Source organism: Poecilia reticulata, linkage group LG16 (assembly GCF_000633615.1).
Source record: "Poecilia reticulata strain Guanapo linkage group LG16, Guppy_female_1.0+MT, whole genome shotgun sequence".
NCBI lineage: Eukaryota > Metazoa > Chordata > Actinopteri > Cyprinodontiformes > Poeciliidae > Poecilia > Poecilia reticulata.
The window spans coordinates 27,757,530-27,779,161 of record NC_024346.1 but is presented as its reverse complement, the minus strand read 5'-3'; the positions used below and the strand labels follow the sequence as shown (position 1 = coordinate 27,779,161).

Here is a 21,632-nt window from a genome sequence, read left to right as displayed (position 1 = left end):
TCTCAAGAATCACTATATAGAATACGTGATATTTTTTATTAACAGGTAGTCACAGTTATGTCCTTGGAGTCGTTAGAACATTGTGCAAACATGACTTATTCTCTGCTGCGGGGACATTCTGTATTACATAATATCTCCAAAGAAGACCCATTATAATCCCAGAGGAAGCGACCCCCTCCCCCTCTGAGTGGGTTTACAAGCTAAATATGGAAACTGGAAAGCCGTTTTTAGCGGACAGACAAAAAAAATCTGAATTACAAGATGTATAACAGTGAAAAGGGAAAAGGTACATTTTAATAGAGGAATATGCATTTGATAAATATTCACTGAGGCAGAATGGCATTTGATGAAAATAACGATATGCTCTGATACAGAGGAGTCTTAGAATTACTCCAAGCCTCTTTCCATATATCGACCACATTAACAGATTGACTGAATATTATGACTTAATGACTAGTGCACACACACAGGTCATTCTATACCAAGTCTGTCTTTAATCCTCGAATAATCTTAAATCTCTAATTGGTGTTTCACAGCTGACCTGAGGGACACCAAAAGTCCAACTACACACCTCAATCCCTGTTTTCTATTTTTTTTTAAACAAAGTGGTTCAGCTGTGTGTAGCTTCATCGTGGCCCCCAGAGGGACTGCTGCCATCCTGAGCTTCATCGTCCTGCTTGACAGCATGGAGGGCATAGTTGATTTCAGTGTTGTTTGTCCAGCTCCAGGCTCCAGAGATCGGGTTGTACAGCATGCCTTGGACAGACTGCACTAAGAAACCATCTGAGAAGGAAGAGGAAGGCAAAAGAGACAAACTTTTATCATACAAAGCAATTGTAATAAAATATTTGGGTAAAATGCAGACAAGTAGTTAACATCTGTATGGGATCTTAGTTGGTACTTTTCCTTCTTATAGACATTTGAGACTCACTGGACTCCAGGAGGCGCTCCAGCTCCACAGGGCTGATGAATTTCTCCCAGTCATGTGTCCCTCTGGGAACGATGTGCAGCAGCTGCTCGGCAACGACGATGGCCAGCGCATACGACAGGTTGGTTTTATTTAGAGTGGTGATGAAGAGTGAGCCTCCTGGCTGCACAGAGAGAAGACCTCAGGCTTAGATCCGAACATTTTTGACATTTCTGGATCGTAATGCATCAAAAACATACAGATGTAATAAGCTACTGTATTTTCTGTCACCCGTTGAGACATGTTTGATTCATTCCGCCAGAGAAAGTGAAGCAGGTAACAGGAAAGATCACTATAGTATAGCAAATGCTTGATTTGGAAAATGCTGCCAGGTTTTTTTTTTGACATTTCAAAGTTAATGTAAATACCTACATTATTTATAATACATACACAGACATTTTTTTTATCTTATTTTATGGTTCATAAAGAGAATCCAGCTAAAATTTGTATCAGTTGAACAAAGAGTTTAAAAAACTGAGATTAGGACTGAAATCTGATTAATCGTCTACAGAAATTATAATCAACTAATTTAGTAATTGATTAATCGTTAGATTATAGACTTTTCCTTTGCTACAAACAAGCGTACACTAAAGGAATTCTAATTTCTTGTATTGTAAGCAATAAAATGTTTATTTTATTTTTTTTAAAAAAGAATGAAATTATTTATTGTATTTTTATTGCATTTCTAATATTGTAGAAAATAAGCTAAAATGAAAAATTTGAAGAACGTGGCAAATTTTTAAGATTCGATTAATCATCAAAATAATCGGTGGAATAATCGATTACTAAAATAATCGCTAGCTGCAGCTCTACCTGAGATAAGAAGTCAACCAAGGCACCATATGTACAGTCTGGGCGCTCAGGTGAATGTGTGTCACTATAGCGATGTAAACAGCTAGGGAAGTGAAATGACACAAACACATAAAGATGACGCACCTTCAGAAAGCGACTGCAGCAGATGGCAAAAGTGTCCAAGTCGGCCAGATGCTCCACCACTTCAGACGCCACGACGGCGTCGAACTGGGTCACCCCCTGCTCCGGCTGCTGCGGCTCCCCTTCGCCGGAGAGCTCCTCCAGGGTGCAGGCCCGGTAGGACACCCGGTCGCGGAGGTCCGGGTCGTGAGCAGCGTGCAGCTGGGCGATGCGGACGCTGTCTTCTACTGGATCTATACCCAATACGGTAGCTCCCAGGCGACCCAGTGGCTGTGGAGGAGAGGGGGGGAAGAAAATAAACAAAAAAACATCAGTTCGCAGTTTCAAACCGTTGATTTTATTGAAGAAAAACATTCATTATTACCAGAATTCGGCCTTGTGTTAATATTGTTGCAAAGATTTAGTCTTCTGATTCCTGAGAAACAACAGAGTTCGTATAATAACTGCTGCCCTGTCAAGCAATATTAGCATGTTTTTAGTGACAAAACACCACAAAATCTGGAAAGTATTAATCTTTTGGGCACCTTACACTGATGATTATGTTGTAACAGAGCCAATTGCTTGTAAATTATAGGCAGTGAGTTAAGAGAACAATTTGTTTTCTCAATAAAAAACTGTCAAATTTGGGAATGTGTCAAATGGACGTAGGCCTGTTATGATAAATTTTGCTGTCGCAATTATTGTCCCAGCAATAAATTATTGCAATAAACAATACATCATTATTTTGAGACCATTCTCAAGCAATTAATTTTACAAATGCAAAATTGTAAACTCTCAACAAAACTATTCCTCAAAAATAAGTAGTGATCATCAGGATGGAAATTATTGAGCTAATTTTAGTTTATGTGATGATTACGCAAATGCAACAGGTTTATGTTCAGTCAATTATTAACCACCAAAAAGGATTGAAAAAGCATTTTTCACTCTTTCCCCTGTAGTGTGTAAAGCAAATGAACAGATCACATATCTGTGTTTTCACCTTCTTTCCAATCATTGTATGTTTTGCATTAGCTTAAACCATATTCTAAGGCCAAAAAATATATTTGCCTTAAAAATTGAACAGTTTGAAGAGTGTGACAGGCAACGTTCTCACATTACGCCAGTGCAGATAAACTCTTGTGAGTAAACAAAAAACAGACTGATTCTGTATAGAAAAGTCTCAAAAAGAGACTTTTAGCTGCTTCCACTCAATCTGGGTTTGTAGGTTTTACATACTCTGACTCACATATATTAAGTAAATGACCCACACCCCTTAGATTTAGCTAGAATGCTAAATCTCTACATTGTAGCACTCTTGTGACATTTTTTACAATTGTCTCATAAATCTCAGTTAAGGTCAGTGGTCATGATTTAACAATAAGAAAGGAGACTGAAGAAAAATAACAGCATTCAGGAGAGTTCCAAATCAAAAACCACTGCTCACAGAAAACAAAAAACCTCACATTTTCTGAACTTTTGATAAAATAATCTGTCGAAAGAAAAGTGGATCCATGAATTCAGCTCTCTATTTGGACAATCCTGCTATGTTAGGTGTTGACTACACTGCCCTCTTGTGGAGAGATGCAAATATTTGTCCAGGAGGCTTCATTGGTTCATTCCTACCCCCGTATGTCTGATCCACTCTGATGGGCAACACAACCCGACACACAGTAAACATCTGTGATCCTAACATGGCCTTATATGGGCGTGTGTGCGAGTCTCCATAGATATGACAGGATGTGCCCTACGGAGGCCTGATTTTGTCATCCCAGATCACACAACCGAGCTGGTTATGTCTTCCGTTCAGAACACGACTGTCCACCTACCAACAATAACAAACAGAAAAAACAACTGTGGACGACTAGCTGTCCAGTCCACCACACCGCGACCAGTTAGACCACAAGAGAGCAGAACCGGAACGACACCGTAGTGCATGTTTTCACATGCGGATTGGAGTCGGCTGCCACTGAAACGTGAATGAAAAGCTTCAATGCGACAGAGAAAAAAATAAATAAAACAGCAAGTAGACAGATACTACAGAGCAGGATGTGTCTCGATGTCTCTATGCTCACTGCGTTGCTCAAAAAAAATAAATAAACATTTCTTCACCTCTGAGAGCAGGCCTCCGCCACAGCCCACATCCAGGATTCTCAGTCCTGCCAGCGGTTGTCCGGGGTGACGCTCTCTCTGCGCATTCAACAGATTATCCCTGAAAAGATGGCAAAGCCGTCAAAAGTCTCACATTCAAATTTGCTGAAGAACAGAAAAGTTTTCTTTCAATCTGGATAAAAATGGGCAAAATGGTGTCTAATAAGTCCAATTTAAGACTTTTTAGGATCTTTTTTTAATGCCACTTTGAATTGAATACAAGACGGAAAAAACTAAATCGAGAGAACAGCTGTGGGATGATGATGTATTTCAATCAAGCAGAACAAAAGTAGAGAAAAATGTCGTCCAACCAACTAGCGATAAATTTGCACTAAATTTGCACTTCGATGACAAATGTAAAAAAACTATCTAACTAGCAAAGATATTTTAGCAGCTAGTTAATGGTAGCCTGAACCGCTTCGAGTTACAGAACGCAATAAAGATGTCTTAAGCTTTTGCCTGACAGAAAAGTAGAAGATTAAATAGTCCTGCCATGCCAAAATGTAAGATCTCTGACTAACATATTTAACGCCAACTTCCTTTTAAAAAATGAATTTAAGACATTTTACGGCCTTCATGTTAGATACGTAAATTTAAGACTTTTTAAGGATGAGCGGACACACTGTAAGCAGCAGGAAACCCAAGATTCAAAACACTTTTTAGTTGTATTTCAAAGTGTAAAACCCAAATACATCTTAAGAACTTGAACAAAGCAAGTCCGTGTACGAGTTTACTACACTTATCTCATTCCGTTCCATGCTGTACTGGCTCAGAGGGGCTGAATACAAATGCACATCACGCATTTTTCTTTTCATTCCACAATTATGTTGATCTACTACACATGTACATATTTTTTAAAAGTCTGCAGCAAAACAAACAACTAACCAAACCGAAAGACTGACAAATTCTCACCGTACAAAAGGCACCCTGAGGTCGTTCATGGCATGAAGGGCAGCAAACTCTCCCTCTTCATCCCACCACTTGTTGGCCAGCAGTTGGAACCTCTTCACCTCACCGGGGTCCACAGTGGTGTGGACGGCTGACCTAACGCTGCACATGGTTCAGTGGTCATTATCATGTCCAACAAAAAGATATTAAATGTAGCTTTTGAGTCTCGTTTTACTCAAAAGCTACATTTAAGCGTGAACTTAATGCTGTTACTTCTCAATGTCGCATTGCTCTGCATTTAGAAATATAGCGATTTTTTAAAATTTTTTTTTTACAGGAACAGTCTGCTGGGTTCCCTTTTATATAAAGCTTTTTTAAACTAGTTTGAATAATAAACTGAAATTGACTGCATTGTTTGGTAACTGGGATCAGTTGGAGTATATGTATGATTCGACTGAATTTAATTTTTGTTAACTGGTTTGTGAATTGACACCATGTAATTAAACCGAATTTGGTTAAATTTAAAATAATATGTCTAAAAAATATATATTTTTATCAATATATAAATTTAGCTTGTAATGAGGTTAATGCACCCATCCCATTAGAGGAAGGAGGCAAATTTATCTGATGTTTTCTCAGTCTATTTGTAATCAAGATAATCAAAAACGAATTGTTTCTGGAAAATTCCATGGTATTTGGGATCATTTTAAGTAGATTTTTCATTGAAAATGTTAAATAATTTGCAAATGCATTAGCATTAGCGTGTTTATGACAACTAAAACAGGGTAGTGAAAGGGGTCTGAGTTTGGTACCCATATGGAGGACTCGTCGGGCAAAAAGCGGTGTGCACACTGGTAATGTTAATATGATACAGTGGAAAATATTGTCTAACAACAGTCATTATCAACTGTTGATTACGACCGCTCTGACAGTATGAGTTGTTGTTGATAATCAACAATTGTTGATTATGACAACTGGTGGTATAGCTAAATTGCTACATATACCACCAGCTCCGGCTTTTGGCTGGTCCACGTTAGGATAACCAAAAATCATCGGAACGCTCACTGGAAGACCTTGTTTTTCACACGGACACCGTACACGAGAGGCTCAGGTGGTTATCAAACCACCCCCACCCTCGGTTCTGTTAAGTACCCGGTCTGGTGCATCCCTGCACAGGCGCTCCTCTGCTGCCACAGTGTCCGCTGCTTACACACCGCAGCCCAGCTGAATCCGCTCCTAGCCGCCGCTCTCTGGAAGGCACCGGAGGCGGAGGTCACTTTAAGGCCCTTTAACCCGAACATGAGACGGCCAAGCTTGTTGGAGTACATCTCCCTAGTCGTTAGCTGTGTGCAACCCTTCTTGTTTCTTCTTCTACTAGGTTTTAATGGCCTCACGGTTGGCGAACTACAACACGGTGCATTACCGCCACCAACTTGCAAGGAGTGTGAATTAAAATAACATAAAAATATTATTTTTCTAGCATTTTTCTTTAAATTTCCTTTGAATGCTTTTTTTCTTCTTTGGCTGTCTTGTTGGAGCTGTGGGCGTCAACACGTCTCTCCATCACCTGGATGTGATAGTTACCCAGTTTGGTATATTTCCCAATTTTACATATTTTCTTCACGTTTTCCATTTTGAGTAAGTTTTATTGTTAGGTACTTTTTGCTCTCAAAGAGTGGACACCTTTACTATTGTGAACTGCCATTTATTAACGCCAGTTCGCAAATGTCCATGTATTTTTTTTTATAATTGAAAGGCACAATACAGTAATGCAGTGTTGTACAAACATGACAAACTTGTAATTGATATTGTTCTAACACACTTCACATAATATGGTCATATTTTTCTTTTGGTGTTACAATTTAACACTATTTTTTTATCTTTTTGAAACGCATCATTTGGAAATTGTCATCCTTCCCTCTGTTCTTCCTTATTAGTATATTCCCATAAATTTCCCGTATTATAACAATAACTGCCACCTCTCCCTCATCCTCCACTCTGACAGTTTTGGGGGTCCCTGGACCCTTGCTCCTCAAGTGTTGCTTCACTTCCCAGTTGATTTCATCTTAAATTTGAATCTTTTGTAAAAGTCAGTTTGGCTTCGTATTGACATCCAATTGTTGATCGCTGGATGATTCTTCACCATTTCAGTGACTTTTCATCAATCCAACTGAAGCCGTTTCTCTGGTCTCGACTTCCATTTGAAACATGCGAGATTTTAGATGACAACCTAGCATATTTAGGTTCTCATTTCGATTCTCTAACACAACTTTTTAAATCCAAGCTACATCGTTCTTCCAAACTCTGCAGTTATTTTGAGTACACCTTTTCCAATTACAAAGGATCTGCACATAAACTTAAGAGTTTCTATTCATTTAAATCTCAAAACAGGACCAATTTCTCACAATCCAAACTGGCTTTGCAAGACCAGGCAAGTGGCTTGTTTTTCCCTCACCTGCTAAATCTAAATCTACATGGACGAAGGCCACTACCTAATCGCCTTTATAATAAATCATCTTCTGATTTGTCAAAGCAATGACAATAGCAGCATTTAAAATCACACGAGACAAAACAAGGAAGAAAACGGCTTTATTGGACATCGTACAACAACGTGAGAAGGGAAGGAAATGTTCATGTTTTAAAACGGTACAACTTCAGATTTTAGTGTGATTAAACTCTGCATAATGAAATCTAGCATTCAAAATGTATTGTTCGTCAGTCACACTTTAAAAATTACAGCATATTTACAATAAAAGAAATGTATGAGGGGGGTGTTCACCTACACAACTGCCTCTATAATGAGACAAGCCTGCTCAACTCATGGAATTTTAAGCGGGTGAAAGCACAGATCCAGATGTCGACTGTGCTCCTCAGCGTTTGCTTCGATGGGATGGGGATGCGGACCTGGAAGAGAAGCGCATGGCGCGACATTAATGATATATTTAGTGCTCAAAGTATACGCTACAACATGCAAAGACAAATTCTGCTTCCCAGCCATCATAGCAAAGAGACTAATGTCCTATAGGTCTCTACATAGGAAACTACCATGAAGACAGTGCAAAGCAACAGTTTTACATTGTACTACGAAGATCCTCAAAGGCAAAAATGACCCAAGGTGTACTGAACATATGGCATAGAAAACCGTCATAAGCCCTGTATTGTATAACACTTGATTTTACACAGTTGAGCACTTTGCAGCAACGACAGTCAACATTTCTCTGAAAATACAAATTCAAGTGAGACACACAACAGAGTAAGTAGAGGGAATAAAAAACGAATACTACCTTGATCGTGACTTAGACTTGTGTTTGCGGCTTGCCTTCTTACCAGACTTGTGAGATTTTTCCACCGACCTTGACCGGCTACGTTTGGATTTCTTAGATTTCTTTTCCTTGCTAACTTCGGGGGTGGGGGATCTACTTGAGTCGGAGTCTGAGCGCTTCTTGCTAGCTTTGCTGGAGCCCTTCTTAGATGATTTGCTATCGTGCCGAGAGCGCTTGTCGCTCTGGGAGTCCGTCAATGAATCGCTCTCTTTCCTTTTCTTTGCCTTGTCGTTCTCCTCTGTTACAGAGATTCCTTTTTCCTTCTCCTTGTCTTTAGATCTAGGTTTCTCTTTCTTTTTGTCTGAATCTTTTTCTCTGTCTTTATCTTTCTTTTTCTTATCTTTTTCATGGCTTCGACTTCTGTCTCTCCTCCTCTCCCTGTCCCTGCTGGAGGCCTTTTGTTTGTGTTTGCTGCTCCGACTGTGACTGCTGTCCCTGCGCTCCCGGCTCCTCTTCCTGTCCTTGTCTCTAGCTCTGTCTCTGCTGCGACTGCGGCTGTCTCTGCCCCTACCCCTGCCTCTGTCCCTGTCTCGTTCCCTGGACCGGGACCTACTCCTGCGGCTCCTGTGCTCTCTGGAAGCGCTGCGCTCCCTCTTATGGCGACTTGAGCGCTCTGCGCTCCTCCTCCTCCTGTCCCTGGCCTTCTCGCTGCGGTGCCTGTGGGAGCTGTGGCTCCGGCTGCGCCGCCGAGCTTTGCGGGATGAAGAGCGACTACGCCGCCTCTTCCTTTGTGGGGACAAAGACCGAGAGGAGCTACGGGAAGATGCAGAAGAAGACGAGGACGTGGAGGAGGAGCGGGAGCTGCTGCGGCTGGAGGTGGAGCGGGAGCTGCTGCTGTGGCCGTTGGCCGGGGAGTCGCTGCCACCTCGCCTCGATTGTTCCTTCCCTCGGCCCGAGTGCTTGCCCTCATCACTACGGGACCCACGCCTGTCTACCACAGACTCTGGCTCCTTCTCGTTTACTTCCTGTTTGTGTGCATTTTCTAACTGACCCTCATTGTATTCCCCCTTTTCTCTGCTCAATCTCTCCTTCGCCATCTCTTCTGGAAAACACACAAAGAAAGATTAAAACCAAATGTAGGAAGAACCTTAGTTTTATATAAAGTTGTAGTAACTGGTTCTCACTTTGTATAATTTAAGTTTTTTCATTAAAGATGCAGTAGGTAACTTTTATAAAAATATGTTTTTTTTACACATTTCTTAAAACTATCAAAAGAGCTTGATTGATGGCGCTAAGATCCTCTTCCTGGCTCTGATTGGTTGTTTCTGACTAAATTGCATTTCTGTAGTTAACACAGGAAGCAATGTCAGAAGACAGAGTACCAAAAAAAATTTTCACAGATTATGTGTCATTCTATTGTCATGGCATAATTAGTTTTAACAAATATGTAAAAATCACATTTTTATAAATATTTCCTGTTAAAGCTTTAATTCCTTTTCATGTAAATGCTTCTTTCAATATTAAATTAAGATAAAGGACATAAGGAAAGCAAGAAAAATCTTTAGAAACCAAGGAAGCAATGAAAGAAACAATATATGGTGGAGGAAGGGAAAAAAAGTAAGGACACAAAGTAAGGAAGAATCATATTTAGTCAAAGAGAGGGAATTGCAAATATCTTTCCATACGTTTCCAGGCATGGAAAACACCAAAATGAAATTCCACACTTTCAGATTTTCTTGTAACTGCATTTTTTATAAAATGTTTCAAATTACATCTACAGTCGTAAAATGTCTAAAGCAGCATTATTCTTATATCACATGTCGTTTATGAGACCACATTGTAAATGTAGTGTATATCTAAGAAATAAGAGGTTAGACAGTCATAAAAATAATTTTATAGTATGTATATAATTTTATACTTTGGAAACTTCAAAAACTTCAATTCCTTTTAAGTGCTTCAAATAATCTAAATTGAGACTCACCACGTGCAATCAGAGCTTCTTGCGCCAGTTTTTCCTGCAATTCCTGCTCTTTACGGCGGAAGGCGTCCTGCTTTGCTCGGATGCGGTGGTGCAGTTCTTCCTCGTCTGTCTCCGAAGAGTCAGACCCTCGAGCGCTGCGAGCGTCGTCGTCCTCGTCCTCGCTTTCATCTGAGCCGTAGTCACCAATCCCACCTGCCACAACAGAGCCCCCCCAGACCGTTCAATCGTTGGAAGGAAAACAAGATGCATTCTCACACAATTAGGTTCCAAATAACGAAACCGACTCAAACACAGGAACCCCCAGGAAAGGTACTTAATCCTATGTAAATCTGCAGTCTTCACTGATAAATCTAATAAAAGAAAAAAAAAAGAAAAGCATGCTTTTGTGAAACTAAACAGAAAATGTGTGTTGAACGATTTTAAAAAACTAATATATTTTGCCGTCATGTCTTAAAATTCTTATTTCTTTGCCCAATATAACTCCAAACCATGATTTCTAAGCATTTCCCGTCCCCCCTCTCCACCCCCCCAACGACAGAAAAAGGGATACTCACTGAGACCGGTCAGAGAAGCCAGTGCACTTGACTGTGCCAGCTGTTTTGCAGGAGCTTTGATTCACATCAACAACAGGAACAACATGTTAAAACACAAACTGCCATTGTCTCTTAACGGAAGAGAGTTGCTAGAGAAGGGGCCACAGATTTAGCACTAGTCACAAGAGCTGCCGTTGGTAACAAGAGATTAAAGCAAAAAGGAAAATATATAAAAAAAAAAGAAAAAAAAAAAAAGAAAAATAGAGAAAAAAAAGAGAGGGTTAACAACAAACTTTAAGCCAAACAGGAAAGAAACCAATCTGTACTAATGCAGTAACTTCAATAAACCATGTCACTTGCTCCCCTAGAGGTAAATTCAGTGACCACACACATTTTTTTCCCATTTAGCTTTAGATTTTTCTTGAGATCATTTATCAGAGGCATACTCTCTCTCTCCGTCTGGTGCATTAGCAGAGAATGGTTTAAAAAAAAATGCATATCAGATAAACTCCATATGATGCTCAATCAACTTTCTTACATGTGACTAGATAATAAACATTATTATGCACATCATTTATCTGCAGATTTGTTGATAAAAAGCAACTGGTGATTATATTGAGAGGGAAAGGGGCAAGCAGACCTCGAGTGGCTTTTCTGTGAGTATCCCTGGCAACGTGCATGATCTCCTCATTGGTGACCGTGAGGAGGATCTCAGTCAGAAGAGTTTTAGTGATGCCCATCTGTAGGAGGGATGTAAACAAACAGGTTCATGTTTAACATGGCTGCAGCCGACTGTTTGTGACGTTGGGATGATGTGACAGAGGAACCGACCAGCAGCTCCTCCTTCAACTCGTCAGTTAGTTCTGGTTCGCTGTCCTCCGCCGGCGGAGATGGGCTGCGGGCGGCAAACTCTCGCTTCACGGTTATCTTCTCTTCACTCTCGTGCTCGTCATTGCCCTCGTCGTCGCTGTCCTGATTTCAAAGGTAAGTAAGAATTGGGAGTCGATACTACTTGATAACAAAAAGAAAATAATGCGCAAAATGTCCAGCATCAAGATCCAAAAAGATTCTTACAAATTTGCTCTTGCGGGGCAAACGGGGCCCATCCCCTTCCACGCTGACTTCGTGTTCTTTCCTGTCGTCCTTTTTCATTTCGGCACGCTCCTTCTCCATCCGCTCTCGCTCCAGCTTCTTCTGCTTCTCCCTGTCCATCTTCTCCAGACCCTCTCGGATCCATGCTGGCAGCGTGCGGCGCTTTACGGCGTCTGAAGAAAGTTGACATTAATGATGAAAGTACTTCTTTCGTCAGGAACGATCATCGAATAATTACCTTCCTGTTTACAACATGAGATATTCTTATAGCTTGTTGACTTTTCAGTGCACAACAAATGACTGGAAATCATTTAAAACTGACATTTCTTTTTAGAGTTGTAATAAACTTGAATGTTTTTCATGAACTAAACTTAAAAACACCTGAAATATTTAGAAATTTAATTCAGGTATGTTGCAATGCTTTGCCAAAGAGTTGATGCTCTTATTTTGTCACACTCCAACGTTCATGTATTTATTTGAGTATTCTGACATAAACCAACGCAATTTAGTGCATACTTGAGGTGAAATAGAGTAGAATCTCTATCATATTCAAAATAAATAAAAAAGAATAGTCCTACAGTGCGGAAACTAATTTGTTACGGCAAAACAGTAACAAAATATGCCCCATTGAATGTAAAAATATTTTTAAAAAACAAACTTTAAATTAATGAAATAACTACAGATAAAATAAAAACACGTGAAAAACAGTATGTTCTTTTGTACAAGCTCATATGTGAAAAGTCTGACCAAACTGGTCAGGTCAGGTTAAATAAATATTCGACAGAATTACACTGAAATGTTGAATTCAAATCAAAAGGAAAATACATCACTTTCTTCTACTAATATTTGTGTCATGGTTTAATTGGTTTTCTTCCCGATTGTCCTGTATTTAGCTCCATCAGCTGGTTGTGCTGGATTTTATTTAGGAATATCAGAATAAAGAGGACAAAACACAAATCTGCACTTTTCATTAGTAAAAAATTTTGAAACGCACTTGCTCTCTTCGCAACCATGTACTACTCTGCAACATAAAGTCTCAAAAAATACACAGAGATTTGTGGTTGCAATGTGGAAAGTTTGAGGGACTGAATACTTTAACAAGGCATTGTAAAACTCCACCAGGTTTACAAAGCAATGGATAGTGAAACTCACCTAGAGGTGCTAGAGGAGCCAGAGGAGCTGGGGCCTCTGGAGGCTTGACGGGGAGCTGGATGGGGGATCGGGGCCGGTCCCTGAAGCCAGGTGGTCGGGCGTCCCGCCTGCTCTGAGGGGGGCCCTGCCAGTACGGGGAGTGAAACCCTGAGGGAGTCGGGGGGAAGGACGGAGCTGCACCGTGCTGAGAAGAGACGGAACAGGCTGGAAATTAAAAACTGGGCCCGAGCAAATGGAGCTCATCGTTTCTTCCATCACTGTAGTCGTTAGCTAGACGGCCAGGTTTCCTACCGGAACCTTCTGGAAAGTCAACGGTGGCCCTCAAAGGGCTTCATCTTTACATCTGGTTGTCATTTGTTACTTTATATTCAGAGAATTAAAGTTGCTTTTAATTCAGGCTCAGTTACATACAGCAATATTCTGCTATAAACTCCTACTCTGAATAAATACTTGTGATGTAAAGATGTTAATCAAATGACATCTGTTCTAGAGCTGCGAAACTAACGATTACCTTAGTGATCGATTAATCAATTATTCTGACAATTAATCGGACTTCAAAAAATATCACGCTCTATATATTTTTCATTTAACTTCTTTTATACAACATTAGAAATTCATTCAAGTATACAAATAATTCAATTCCCTTTTTAAGTAAGAAAATAAGTATCTTATGGCTTAAATTCAACATTGCATCCTTTAAATGAATGTTTTATGCTGATTATTTTGGGAATTGACTGATTAATAATTACATACAAAGATGTGCTTAATATGGCATTTTTAAAAAACATCATTTTACAGAATTTGAACCAGTTGAAGCTAAAACTGCTACCTGAGGAGTTTTAGGTCAACATTTATAGAGAAAGAAGGATTTTTTGTTTATCTTAGATTAAAAAATGTAAATATTTTTGGTGTAGTTTTGGCCTAATCACTGCTCTCAAGTGTGTTTTCCTTTCAACAAATCCTAGGTCTGAATTAGTATAATCTAATTAATTAGTTACTAAATTAGTTGACAATTACTTCAATAAATTCATCACAAATAAATGGCCTCAGTCCTTCTCTGTTCTTAGGGGAACATAAACTAGACGTGTTTGCACTTTGATACTAAATACCAGCCTGAGGTTTTGCCGTCTCAGCAAATCTTCTCTGTTTTGCCTATTAACACGCTGGATGTCCAACTTCTATAAAAAGTGCGGGTGCCTCACTTCATAAGTTGAAATTTGCAAAATGATGCAGAACATCTGCAGCCTGGAAACTTTAATAACATTTTATTAAACACTCCAAACATGCAGAGTGTGAAGCATTACATGTGGACAGAGTCTCTGACGCAGCTAGACGCTGGCATCAAGCACAGACGCTGCAGACCGCCTCTTCCTCTGCTACTCGCTTCTCACACTAAAACCCAACAAGCTTCAACAGTTTCTACCGCAGCATCTGCATACCTGATAATCAAACTGGTTCATGGCCATGGGGGCCATGGCGTAGCTGTCGGGCTGTGCCCCATACCCATGGCTGTTCTGGGAGTAACCCCCGCGGTGGGCGTCAGAGTTGAACTCCACGCTGTCCTGGCTGTTGCTGTCCTCGCTCGGGGCCACCACGTCCATCGGGCCGGACCCAGGAGGGATCCAGGGCTGCTCGGGTGGAGGGGGCGGCGGAGGGGGAGGGCCCTGACCATGTATCCCCCACTCTGCAAGTCAACATATCACCATTTACTCATTATATGCTTTCCACAATTTCCAGCAAATCTCATCCTTTATACTAATTTGTTCACACCGATTTCTGGGTGAGAGGTGAAACCAAGACAGGTTTCACGGTTTATTGAGGCTTCATTTAATAAAGCAAGTTCAAATGGCTAAACATGTAACATTTGCAGCCCTTAGACTGCGCTCCAGCAGAGATGGAGACCTTTTTTTATTTTAATTAAGGCAAGATTATAATGGAGAACATTTTTTTCCCCCAATCAAAACCAGGTTAGGTTAAAACACAAAACAATTGTCTTTTAATGACCACACTTTTAAAATTCTCTCTCGTTTCATAGTAAATATGAACATATTCATCCAGTGACTTTTACTCAAAAGCAGACTTTGGTGGACCAAAATCTGCTTATTTATTTTTTATTTATTTATTTATTAAAGTGAGCATATAAAAAAGAAAAAAAAATATGATCCAAATCCTGGTTTTACTGCAGAGTGTTTTGTCCCCAATTTGTTTCAATTGAACATAAAAGAATGTGCAAATGTTTTATAGAGAAAACGCTTCCTGTCGCAAGTTTGGACACTCCTGGTCTTCTGTCTGTGATTGTACATCTGCCACACCCTCAAAGAGTCACATGGATACAATTTACATAAACAATAGAAAAAAAAAAAGAAACTGAAATCACTGCCTGTTTTTATGAACACGATTTATACAACTACTTTATAGGCAGAGGCAGGTAGTAACTAGCTACATTTACTCAAGATTTACTTGAGTAGCTTTTTAAAACGCATATCTTGGAAAAGTTTTACTTAACCTTCACTTAACCTTACTTCTACTTGAGTAATATTTTAAAACAACACTGCTATTATTTTCGTCAAAAAATACCTCTGGTAACTGAATGAACAACAATTTTCATAATCAGAACTGCACAAGACACAATCACATCTACACAGTTTATGTTAGGATGAGACTTCGTTTTCACAACCTGCATTCTTCTGATACTAGTTTGTATCTGATCCTGTTGTACCATATGGAATCTGAGAGACGATATAATAAAATGTACATATTGTAAATTGTTTCACTGATCTTACAAATCTGGGTTTTCCCTGATCCAAGTTAGCTTCACCCTTTACAATTACTTTTGGTTCTCTCCGTCACATGACCTGCATTTCTCAGAAGCACCAGGACAGAGAACTGCTGAAACACAAATTATTGCATTTTACAACATTCAGAGCAAAAGTACTAAGTTCACAAACCTGGAAAACGATTTTCCTGAACGATTTTCCAAACAATTCACAAGGAATATGTTATAAATTTAATACTTAAAATGTAAGTAAGAAAGAGTGAAAACAAAGAGTGAAAAAAAAGCTAATGCTAGCCTAGCACTCTAGGCATGTGTTGAATCAGAGACATCAAGCATTACTTTAGAGTTCTGATCTTTTAGTTGGAGCAGAATTGACCTGAGAAGTGGAGCTCTGGGAAGCAGACAGTCATATCAAAGCAGTATTTACCTGGTTGCCACATCCGTCCAAATCCAGGTTCACCCTGAAAGGCTCCATGGTTAGCAGGAGGAGCAGGTGGACCAGAATCATGGCCGGGGAGGTCTTGACCATTAGGCTGAATGTTGTGCGGTTGCGTTCCTGTCGACTCTTTTTGGGCTATCCAGGCCTGCGCCAGAGCAGCCCAGTCCACTTGACCTAAATAAATACCAAATAATCACAACATTTCAACAGATAATCACACAATCGTGCAGCTTCTGTCTTATTGGAGAGCAAAAAAAAAAAAAGTTTAGAACGTGAATGCATCTTTCACTGACCTGGGTCATGCTGGTGCTGGAAGGACTGCATCCATTGCTGCTGGCTGCTCAGAGGCCACTGCGGCCACGGCTGTCCTCCCTGGTCCCACATCTCTCCTCTCCGCAGTAACACCTGCAATATGCCGAACAAGTGACATTCAGGTTCGGCTAAGACGACATCCGCAATCTAACACACGTTACAAGACAGCCTCTCATTAACAGCTAGAAAAGCGCCAACGTTGCCGCTGGCTCACTAGCTAAAAACGCCGGGGATTCCTAAAAATTGTTGACAGTTTTTTCAGCTGTTGTGTTGGATACAGGCGAGGTGAAGCGACGGGTCTTATGTCATGTTGACGTGCGAGACCAAAATAAAGCGCACGAGCAGATGAAATGCCAACCTCCAAGACAGCCTCGAACATAGAGCTAAGGAAGCTAACGTTGGCTAATGTTAGCTAAGATTTAGAGCTCGCAGGAGACTCGGTTGTTATCTCTAAGGCAACACAGGAGCGAGTCTGCGGTTCGCACAAAGGTTAAAAGGAGAGTAGACATTAAATTAAACACGCTTGCTTTTCTTAGCGTTACACAATTCCCACCTTTGCCAGTCTGCTTCTCTCCGGAGATGCGGTTCAAATCAAAATGGCTGCAGTTAGCAAGAAGCTATACAGAGGAAGCGGAGCTATGCTGCCTTTACATAAAACTGGGAATGTTGACATTCAAGTTTAGGAGCGGGTAAAGTTATGTCACGCTGCACGGAAGCAGAACGAATTAGATTGTATGTTCAATAAGAAAAAAGCAAAACAAACAAACAAAAAAAAAATGGTGGGACTTCCTTAGACTAAAAAGAGGTGAGGATTTTTTTGTTACTTAAAATGTATATAGCTTTCATATTTCAGGATTTTCTGTTTCAATAAACACTTCAATAAAACAAACAAGAAAAAAAGAATATCAGTCAACTAAATATTGAGCCAGACCAAAATTACTTATTAAATTTTTAGTGGTGGATGAATTAAATACTTTTTCTTTTAGATTTCACTATGCGAAGTAAGAGAGTCGACGAGCGGAAATAGCACCTAAACGCAGCACCAGTACAATCCTTGGTGAATGAACGCTTACATGGCCATCACAGGCGAATCAAAATTGTAGCGGGCCCAAAGCAACACTGGACTCCCTTTCCCCCCTTTGCTCTCTGCTATGCTGCAGCAAGCTAAGAATGTCATGAATACTCAGGTCAGTTGATATGGCCACCAGTGACAGCGGATAAACAGTTTTCCTGTAATGGTAAGTCATTTCTCAGCCATAAGCATGTTGAACAGTTGATTGACAGCATTAAGGCCCTCCTCCTGGCTCTGATTGGTTGGTTTTGTTTAGGAGCGGTGCATTGAAAGTGGAAGACTCTGGATATTTAGCTTACCTTTAGGAAAGAATGTGTCCTTCCTGTGCACTATCAAGAGTTACATAAAGGCCAGCTTCTTTTTGTCTTGGTGGATCGCAAGCAACTTTAAGGTGCATACCGCTATCTACTGTACACGAGTGTGTAGTAACACTACTTTACATCGATTGAATTCTATTTTTAAAATTTTGTGTTCTGAAAATAAATAAATAAATAACGCTTTCCTTCATCTGTAAATATCCCCTGTGTTTGAAGGCGTGGCTTAAGCAACACCGCAAATATGACAGATCCGTCAATAACTGCCAGGTTACACTGGTGACGCTCATGTCACATGACTTGAGTTGACCAGCAATTAAAACAGAAGACCTGCTCCACCTGCTAATCAACTGGTTGTAACATATTGTGGAAAAGATGAGGACATGATGACTTGAACATAAAGTCTCTTTCAATTATCTTTTTTTAGGCAGAGATTAAGGAATGTGCGTCTTATTATGTGATGATTCTCCAGCATCACTGAGACAACAACACTGGGCCAATCAGAAGAGAGAAGACAGAAACGATGGAGGATTCTTCACAAAATTAAGAAAATTCTGGGCAAACTCTGACCATCCTCATGAGACCATCTTGAAAAAACATAGTATCATCAGCCAGAGACTTCTTCAAATTTGCTGTAATACAGACCGCTACAAAAGATTCCTGCCAACAGCAATCAGTCATCTGCAATAACTCGTTGAACAATCTGAATGAATGAGCTACAACAACATTTAATTTTCCTTTTGGATTAATAAAGTATTTTTGAATTGAATTTTGAATTTGAATTTTTCTTCCCATGCAGGCTTCATGGCAGAGAGAAGTTTTCCCATTTGGAGGACAGAAACTGAGTTAGTTAAGAATGAAAGCAGAAATATAATGTAGCACTAGCGGAACAAGTCAGCGTCAGGCCAAGTCGCTTAAATCAGACATTTAAGCGACTTGAAACCATTCCTACCTCCCTGGCACCTCCAGACCCGGGCCCCCATCCGGCCCGGGTCTGGAGGCAGCCGCCCCCCAGCCCCCCCTATAGCTCCGCCCCTGTAATGTAGCACCAGTGTAAGTTTTAAAAATGTCATTGTGAACTTAGACCAGTTGGCCAGTAGGTGGCAGCATACGGAGTGATAAACAAGACAGTGTATTATCTGCATTATTTGTAGTCCAATTTCTCTCACGCACCAGTGCGTGCGTTCGTCAATGAAAGTCATGGAAACGAGGTTAGCGTTCTCAACCCCATAAATGACGCTGACCTTCTGAATTCTTCCCCTTTGCGACGGGACTTTTGAGAGAGACGCCTGAAGAAGCATTTGAAGCCTCGGAAGGTTTGAGCTTGTCGAGAAGTCTGCTAGCAAAACTTGTTAAAGAAGCACTTGCTGAAATACGCACTTGCTGAAGAAGCCTGTGGTCAACAAACCTGCGGAAGACGGTTCCTGGCCAAGAGAAGCACCATCAGGGTGATCAGCTGGAAGGTTAAAACCATTCCTCTACTATTTTTAATAAACGAAAGCAAATTATTACTAAGATATTAGTGACTTGTTTAGTTTATTTTGTGTTTGTGTGTGTGTTTTAAAGACATTCTGACTGCTGTACAAAAAAAGACAAGTAGCATTCTTTGCTAGCATAGATCTTTCCTAACTAATGAGCCTTTTTCTTAACTGACTTTCGCTGGAAATGTCGGGAATGTTAAACTATGGTGTAGTGATTTAAGAAATATATGTGTTTTTACTTAATTATAGTCAAATTAGAAAAATTAACGTCGAATTCATGGAAAATTAGCTTGTTTTTTGACCGTTATTTTTTGAAAAATGCAGATAAACACTCAGTTTCCATGGATACGCTAAATGAAATAAGCTAAATATTTAATATTATTTTAAAATATATATTAAAGAATAGTATTTACCCTTATAATAGCCTATATTTTAACTGTTTAGTTTCACAATTTTTTCAAGATATGACACGTTGATCTGTTTGTTTTATTTGTTTGTTTTTAGCATAGCCAGGAATGCTAACATGGGTGACTTATGTATTAGCATATTGACATTTGTAGATAAATGTCTGGGATATTAATTGTTATGCTGGTTTGAAAAAACAGTCAGATTTCTGTCCAATTATTGGTCTTTATTTTTATTTTTTTTTATTGTTTGTTTTTTGAAAAAATGCCCTAACAAACATATTTGGTTTCCATGGTATCCACATTAGACTAGCGGTTTATTAGGACACTCAAAGACGCTTTACATAAAATCAGTGATTTTCATTCATGTACGCACACTGATAGTAATAAGCTAATGGATTGTAGCCACAGATGTTCTATCGTGCCAGCAATAAACTCCAGCTAAAGGTGGGAGAAGTGCCTTGCTCAAGGACACAACGACAGAGGCGGGCCATTGCAGGGAAAATTCCTACCAGTGTCGTAAACATTATAAGTGTGTGTACGTTAATGATAGACCATTAATAGGCAGTGAATCATGTATAGTCGTAGTGATCATCAGTCAAAACTGATTTTCACAAACAAAATAATGATTTCTTTGTGAAAATCAGCTTTGACGACTTTGGAGTCCAATTCTTGGCAAACTGGATGGTTTCTGTCCATTTGGGTTTTTTTGTTTTGTTTTTTGTTTTTTTTTAATGTCCAGACAAACATATTTAGTTTCCATAGATACACTGGTGACATTATTTAAAATGACTTCAATAAAAAATGAAGAAACACTTTTAAAACACGTGCCTCCTGTAATAATCCTAAATTATTTACTTTACCTCTTTTAGATCTAATTCTAGAAATGTCATGAATGCTTATGGTGATGATCTTATTTTGTTTACATTTTTAAAATAATTGATCTAAAACAGATGAACAAAACTAGATTGTCCTTGACCTACTTTCAAAATATGCCCTGACAAGCATGTTTGTTTTCCATGTAAATAAGCCTAATACTTAAAATATACATAATATTAATTTCTAATGACAGACTATAATATATGTGTTTAGTTTTCCTACATGGGTGAGCTCATTTTAAAAGAAAAAAAACATGATTTGAGTTGGTTAAAATCAGTTTTGATGACTTTGGCGCTCAGTTTTTGGAAATTCTGACTCTTTGGTTAGGAAGGTATAATTAGCATTTTTAGGATGTAACATATTTGTGAATTAACTGAATTTGTATTGTGACTTATTATTTGAAATTTTGGAAAATGTCAAATGTTTTGGTTTGAAAGAAGTTTTGGAACCAGCTTTTTGAAAAATGTAGTTTCCATGGATACATTGAAAATAGTGTTTTTATTTGATTGCATTTCAGTGACGTATCATTTTCAGAAGTTACCTGAATGTTAAAATTCATTAGAAAAACAATGATCTCGGTTCCAGTTGGTCCAGTTGCGATTCATTTGTTAGTTAAAATATTTTGGGGGTTTTGGGGGTTTAACACTGCTCATGTGGTTTAAAAAGTTATTTCTGGTTTTAGAAGATCTGTTTTGTTTTAATCAGATATTTGGAATAAGAAGTTAGTGCCTGTTCCAGGTTTCAAAAAATGCATCAATAACACATTTAGTCTCCTTGGATACGTTGCTTGAAATAAAACCTTAAWACTTGAATTATTATTTCTAAGTAGTTTAGTTTATATGTAAACTTATTGTTGTTTAGTTTGATTTCTATAAGGAAGAGGAGCTTTGAATAATTAGTTGTTTACAAAATGCTGTGTTGGTCCTTTGCATATTTGGAGCTCTAATATATTTTCATGCTGATTGCATTTTCAGAAAGAGTCAGCAATATTTATAGAGGTGTGGTGATTGGAAAACTTT

The 21,632-nt window shown here is 39.3% G+C and overlaps 3 protein-coding genes and 1 long non-coding RNA gene across 6 annotated transcripts in view; 2 read left to right on the top strand and 2 right to left on the bottom strand.

Annotated features, from left to right (window-relative positions):
* Positions 1-21: 21 nt before the first annotated feature.
* On the bottom strand, positions 22-6,327 carry coq3 (coenzyme Q3 methyltransferase). The gene is made up of 6 exons (XM_008431881.2): positions 6,068-6,327; positions 4,940-5,077; positions 3,989-4,088; positions 1,904-2,170; positions 932-1,091; positions 22-783 (listed from the first exon to the last, which is right to left on the bottom strand). Exons 1-6 carry the CDS (start codon positions 6,241-6,243, stop codon positions 611-613), a joined length of 1,014 nt encoding a protein of 337 aa, XP_008430103.1. The 5' UTR covers positions 6,244-6,327; the 3' UTR covers positions 22-610.
* Positions 6,328-7,487: 1,160 nt separating this feature from the next.
* pnisr (PNN-interacting serine/arginine-rich protein) lies at positions 7,488-17,112 on the bottom strand. Of its 3 annotated transcripts, none has more exons than XM_008431883.2 (12): positions 17,017-17,106; positions 16,445-16,556; positions 16,140-16,325; positions 14,376-14,620; positions 12,937-13,120; positions 11,767-11,957; positions 11,524-11,664; positions 11,333-11,432; positions 10,714-10,767; positions 10,160-10,351; positions 8,200-9,277; positions 7,488-7,819 (listed from the first exon to the last, which is right to left on the bottom strand). In XM_008431883.2, the coding sequence occupies exons 2-12, from the start codon at positions 16,533-16,535 to the stop codon at positions 7,786-7,788; spliced, it is 2,496 nt and encodes an 831-aa protein (XP_008430105.1). In that variant the 5' UTR covers positions 16,536-16,556; positions 17,017-17,106; the 3' UTR covers positions 7,488-7,785. The 3 variants fall into 3 exon arrangements, with proteins under 3 accessions (XP_008430105.1, XP_008430104.1, XP_017165123.1); XM_008431882.2 differs by having other exon boundaries at positions 8,200-9,280; positions 17,017-17,104; XM_017309634.1 differs by lacking the exons at positions 7,488-7,819; positions 8,200-9,277; positions 10,160-10,351; ... (1 more) ...; positions 11,333-11,432; positions 11,524-11,664 and having other exon boundaries at positions 11,869-11,957; positions 14,440-14,620; positions 17,017-17,112.
* A 92-nt stretch (positions 17,113-17,204) lies between these two features.
* Positions 17,205-18,618, top strand: LOC108167035 (uncharacterized). The gene is made up of 2 exons (XR_001777435.1): positions 17,205-17,701; positions 18,277-18,618. It is a non-coding gene; the product is annotated as an uncharacterized LOC108167035 (long non-coding RNA).
* Positions 18,619-18,885: 267 nt separating this feature from the next.
* The window catches only part of LOC103478232 (uncharacterized), an 11,268-nt gene continuing 8,521 nt past the window's right edge, over positions 18,886-21,632 (top strand). The window contains exon 1 of the mRNA XM_008431884.2: positions 18,886-19,312. The gene's annotated coding sequence lies outside the window, so the exon portion shown is untranslated. The remainder of the gene's footprint in view (positions 19,313-21,632) is intronic.

Coding starts and splice junctions, on each gene's coding strand:
- pnisr (XM_008431882.2), bottom strand. CDS start 16,535: ATGTGGGACCAGGGAGGACAGCCGTGGCCGCAGTGGCCTCTGAGCAGC. Junction 14,621..16,139: donor TGGACGGATGTGGCAACCAG/GTAAATACTGCT, acceptor GTTGACTTGCAG/AGTGGGGGATACATGGTCAG. Junction 11,958..12,936: donor GGCTCCTCTAGCACCTCTAG/GTGAGTTTCACT, acceptor AACTTTCTTCAG/ACGCCGTAAAGCGCCGCACG.
- coq3 (XM_008431881.2), bottom strand. CDS start 6,243: ATGTACTCCAACAAGCTTGGCCGTCTCATGTTCGGGTTAAAGGGCCTT. Junction 4,089..4,939: donor CTCAGGGTGCCTTTTGTACG/GTGAGAATTTGT, acceptor CCATCTTTTCAG/GGATAATCTGTTGAATGCGC. Junction 784..931: donor GGAGCGCCTCCTGGAGTCCA/GTGAGTCTCAAA, acceptor CTTCCTTCTCAG/ATGGTTTCTTAGTGCAGTCT.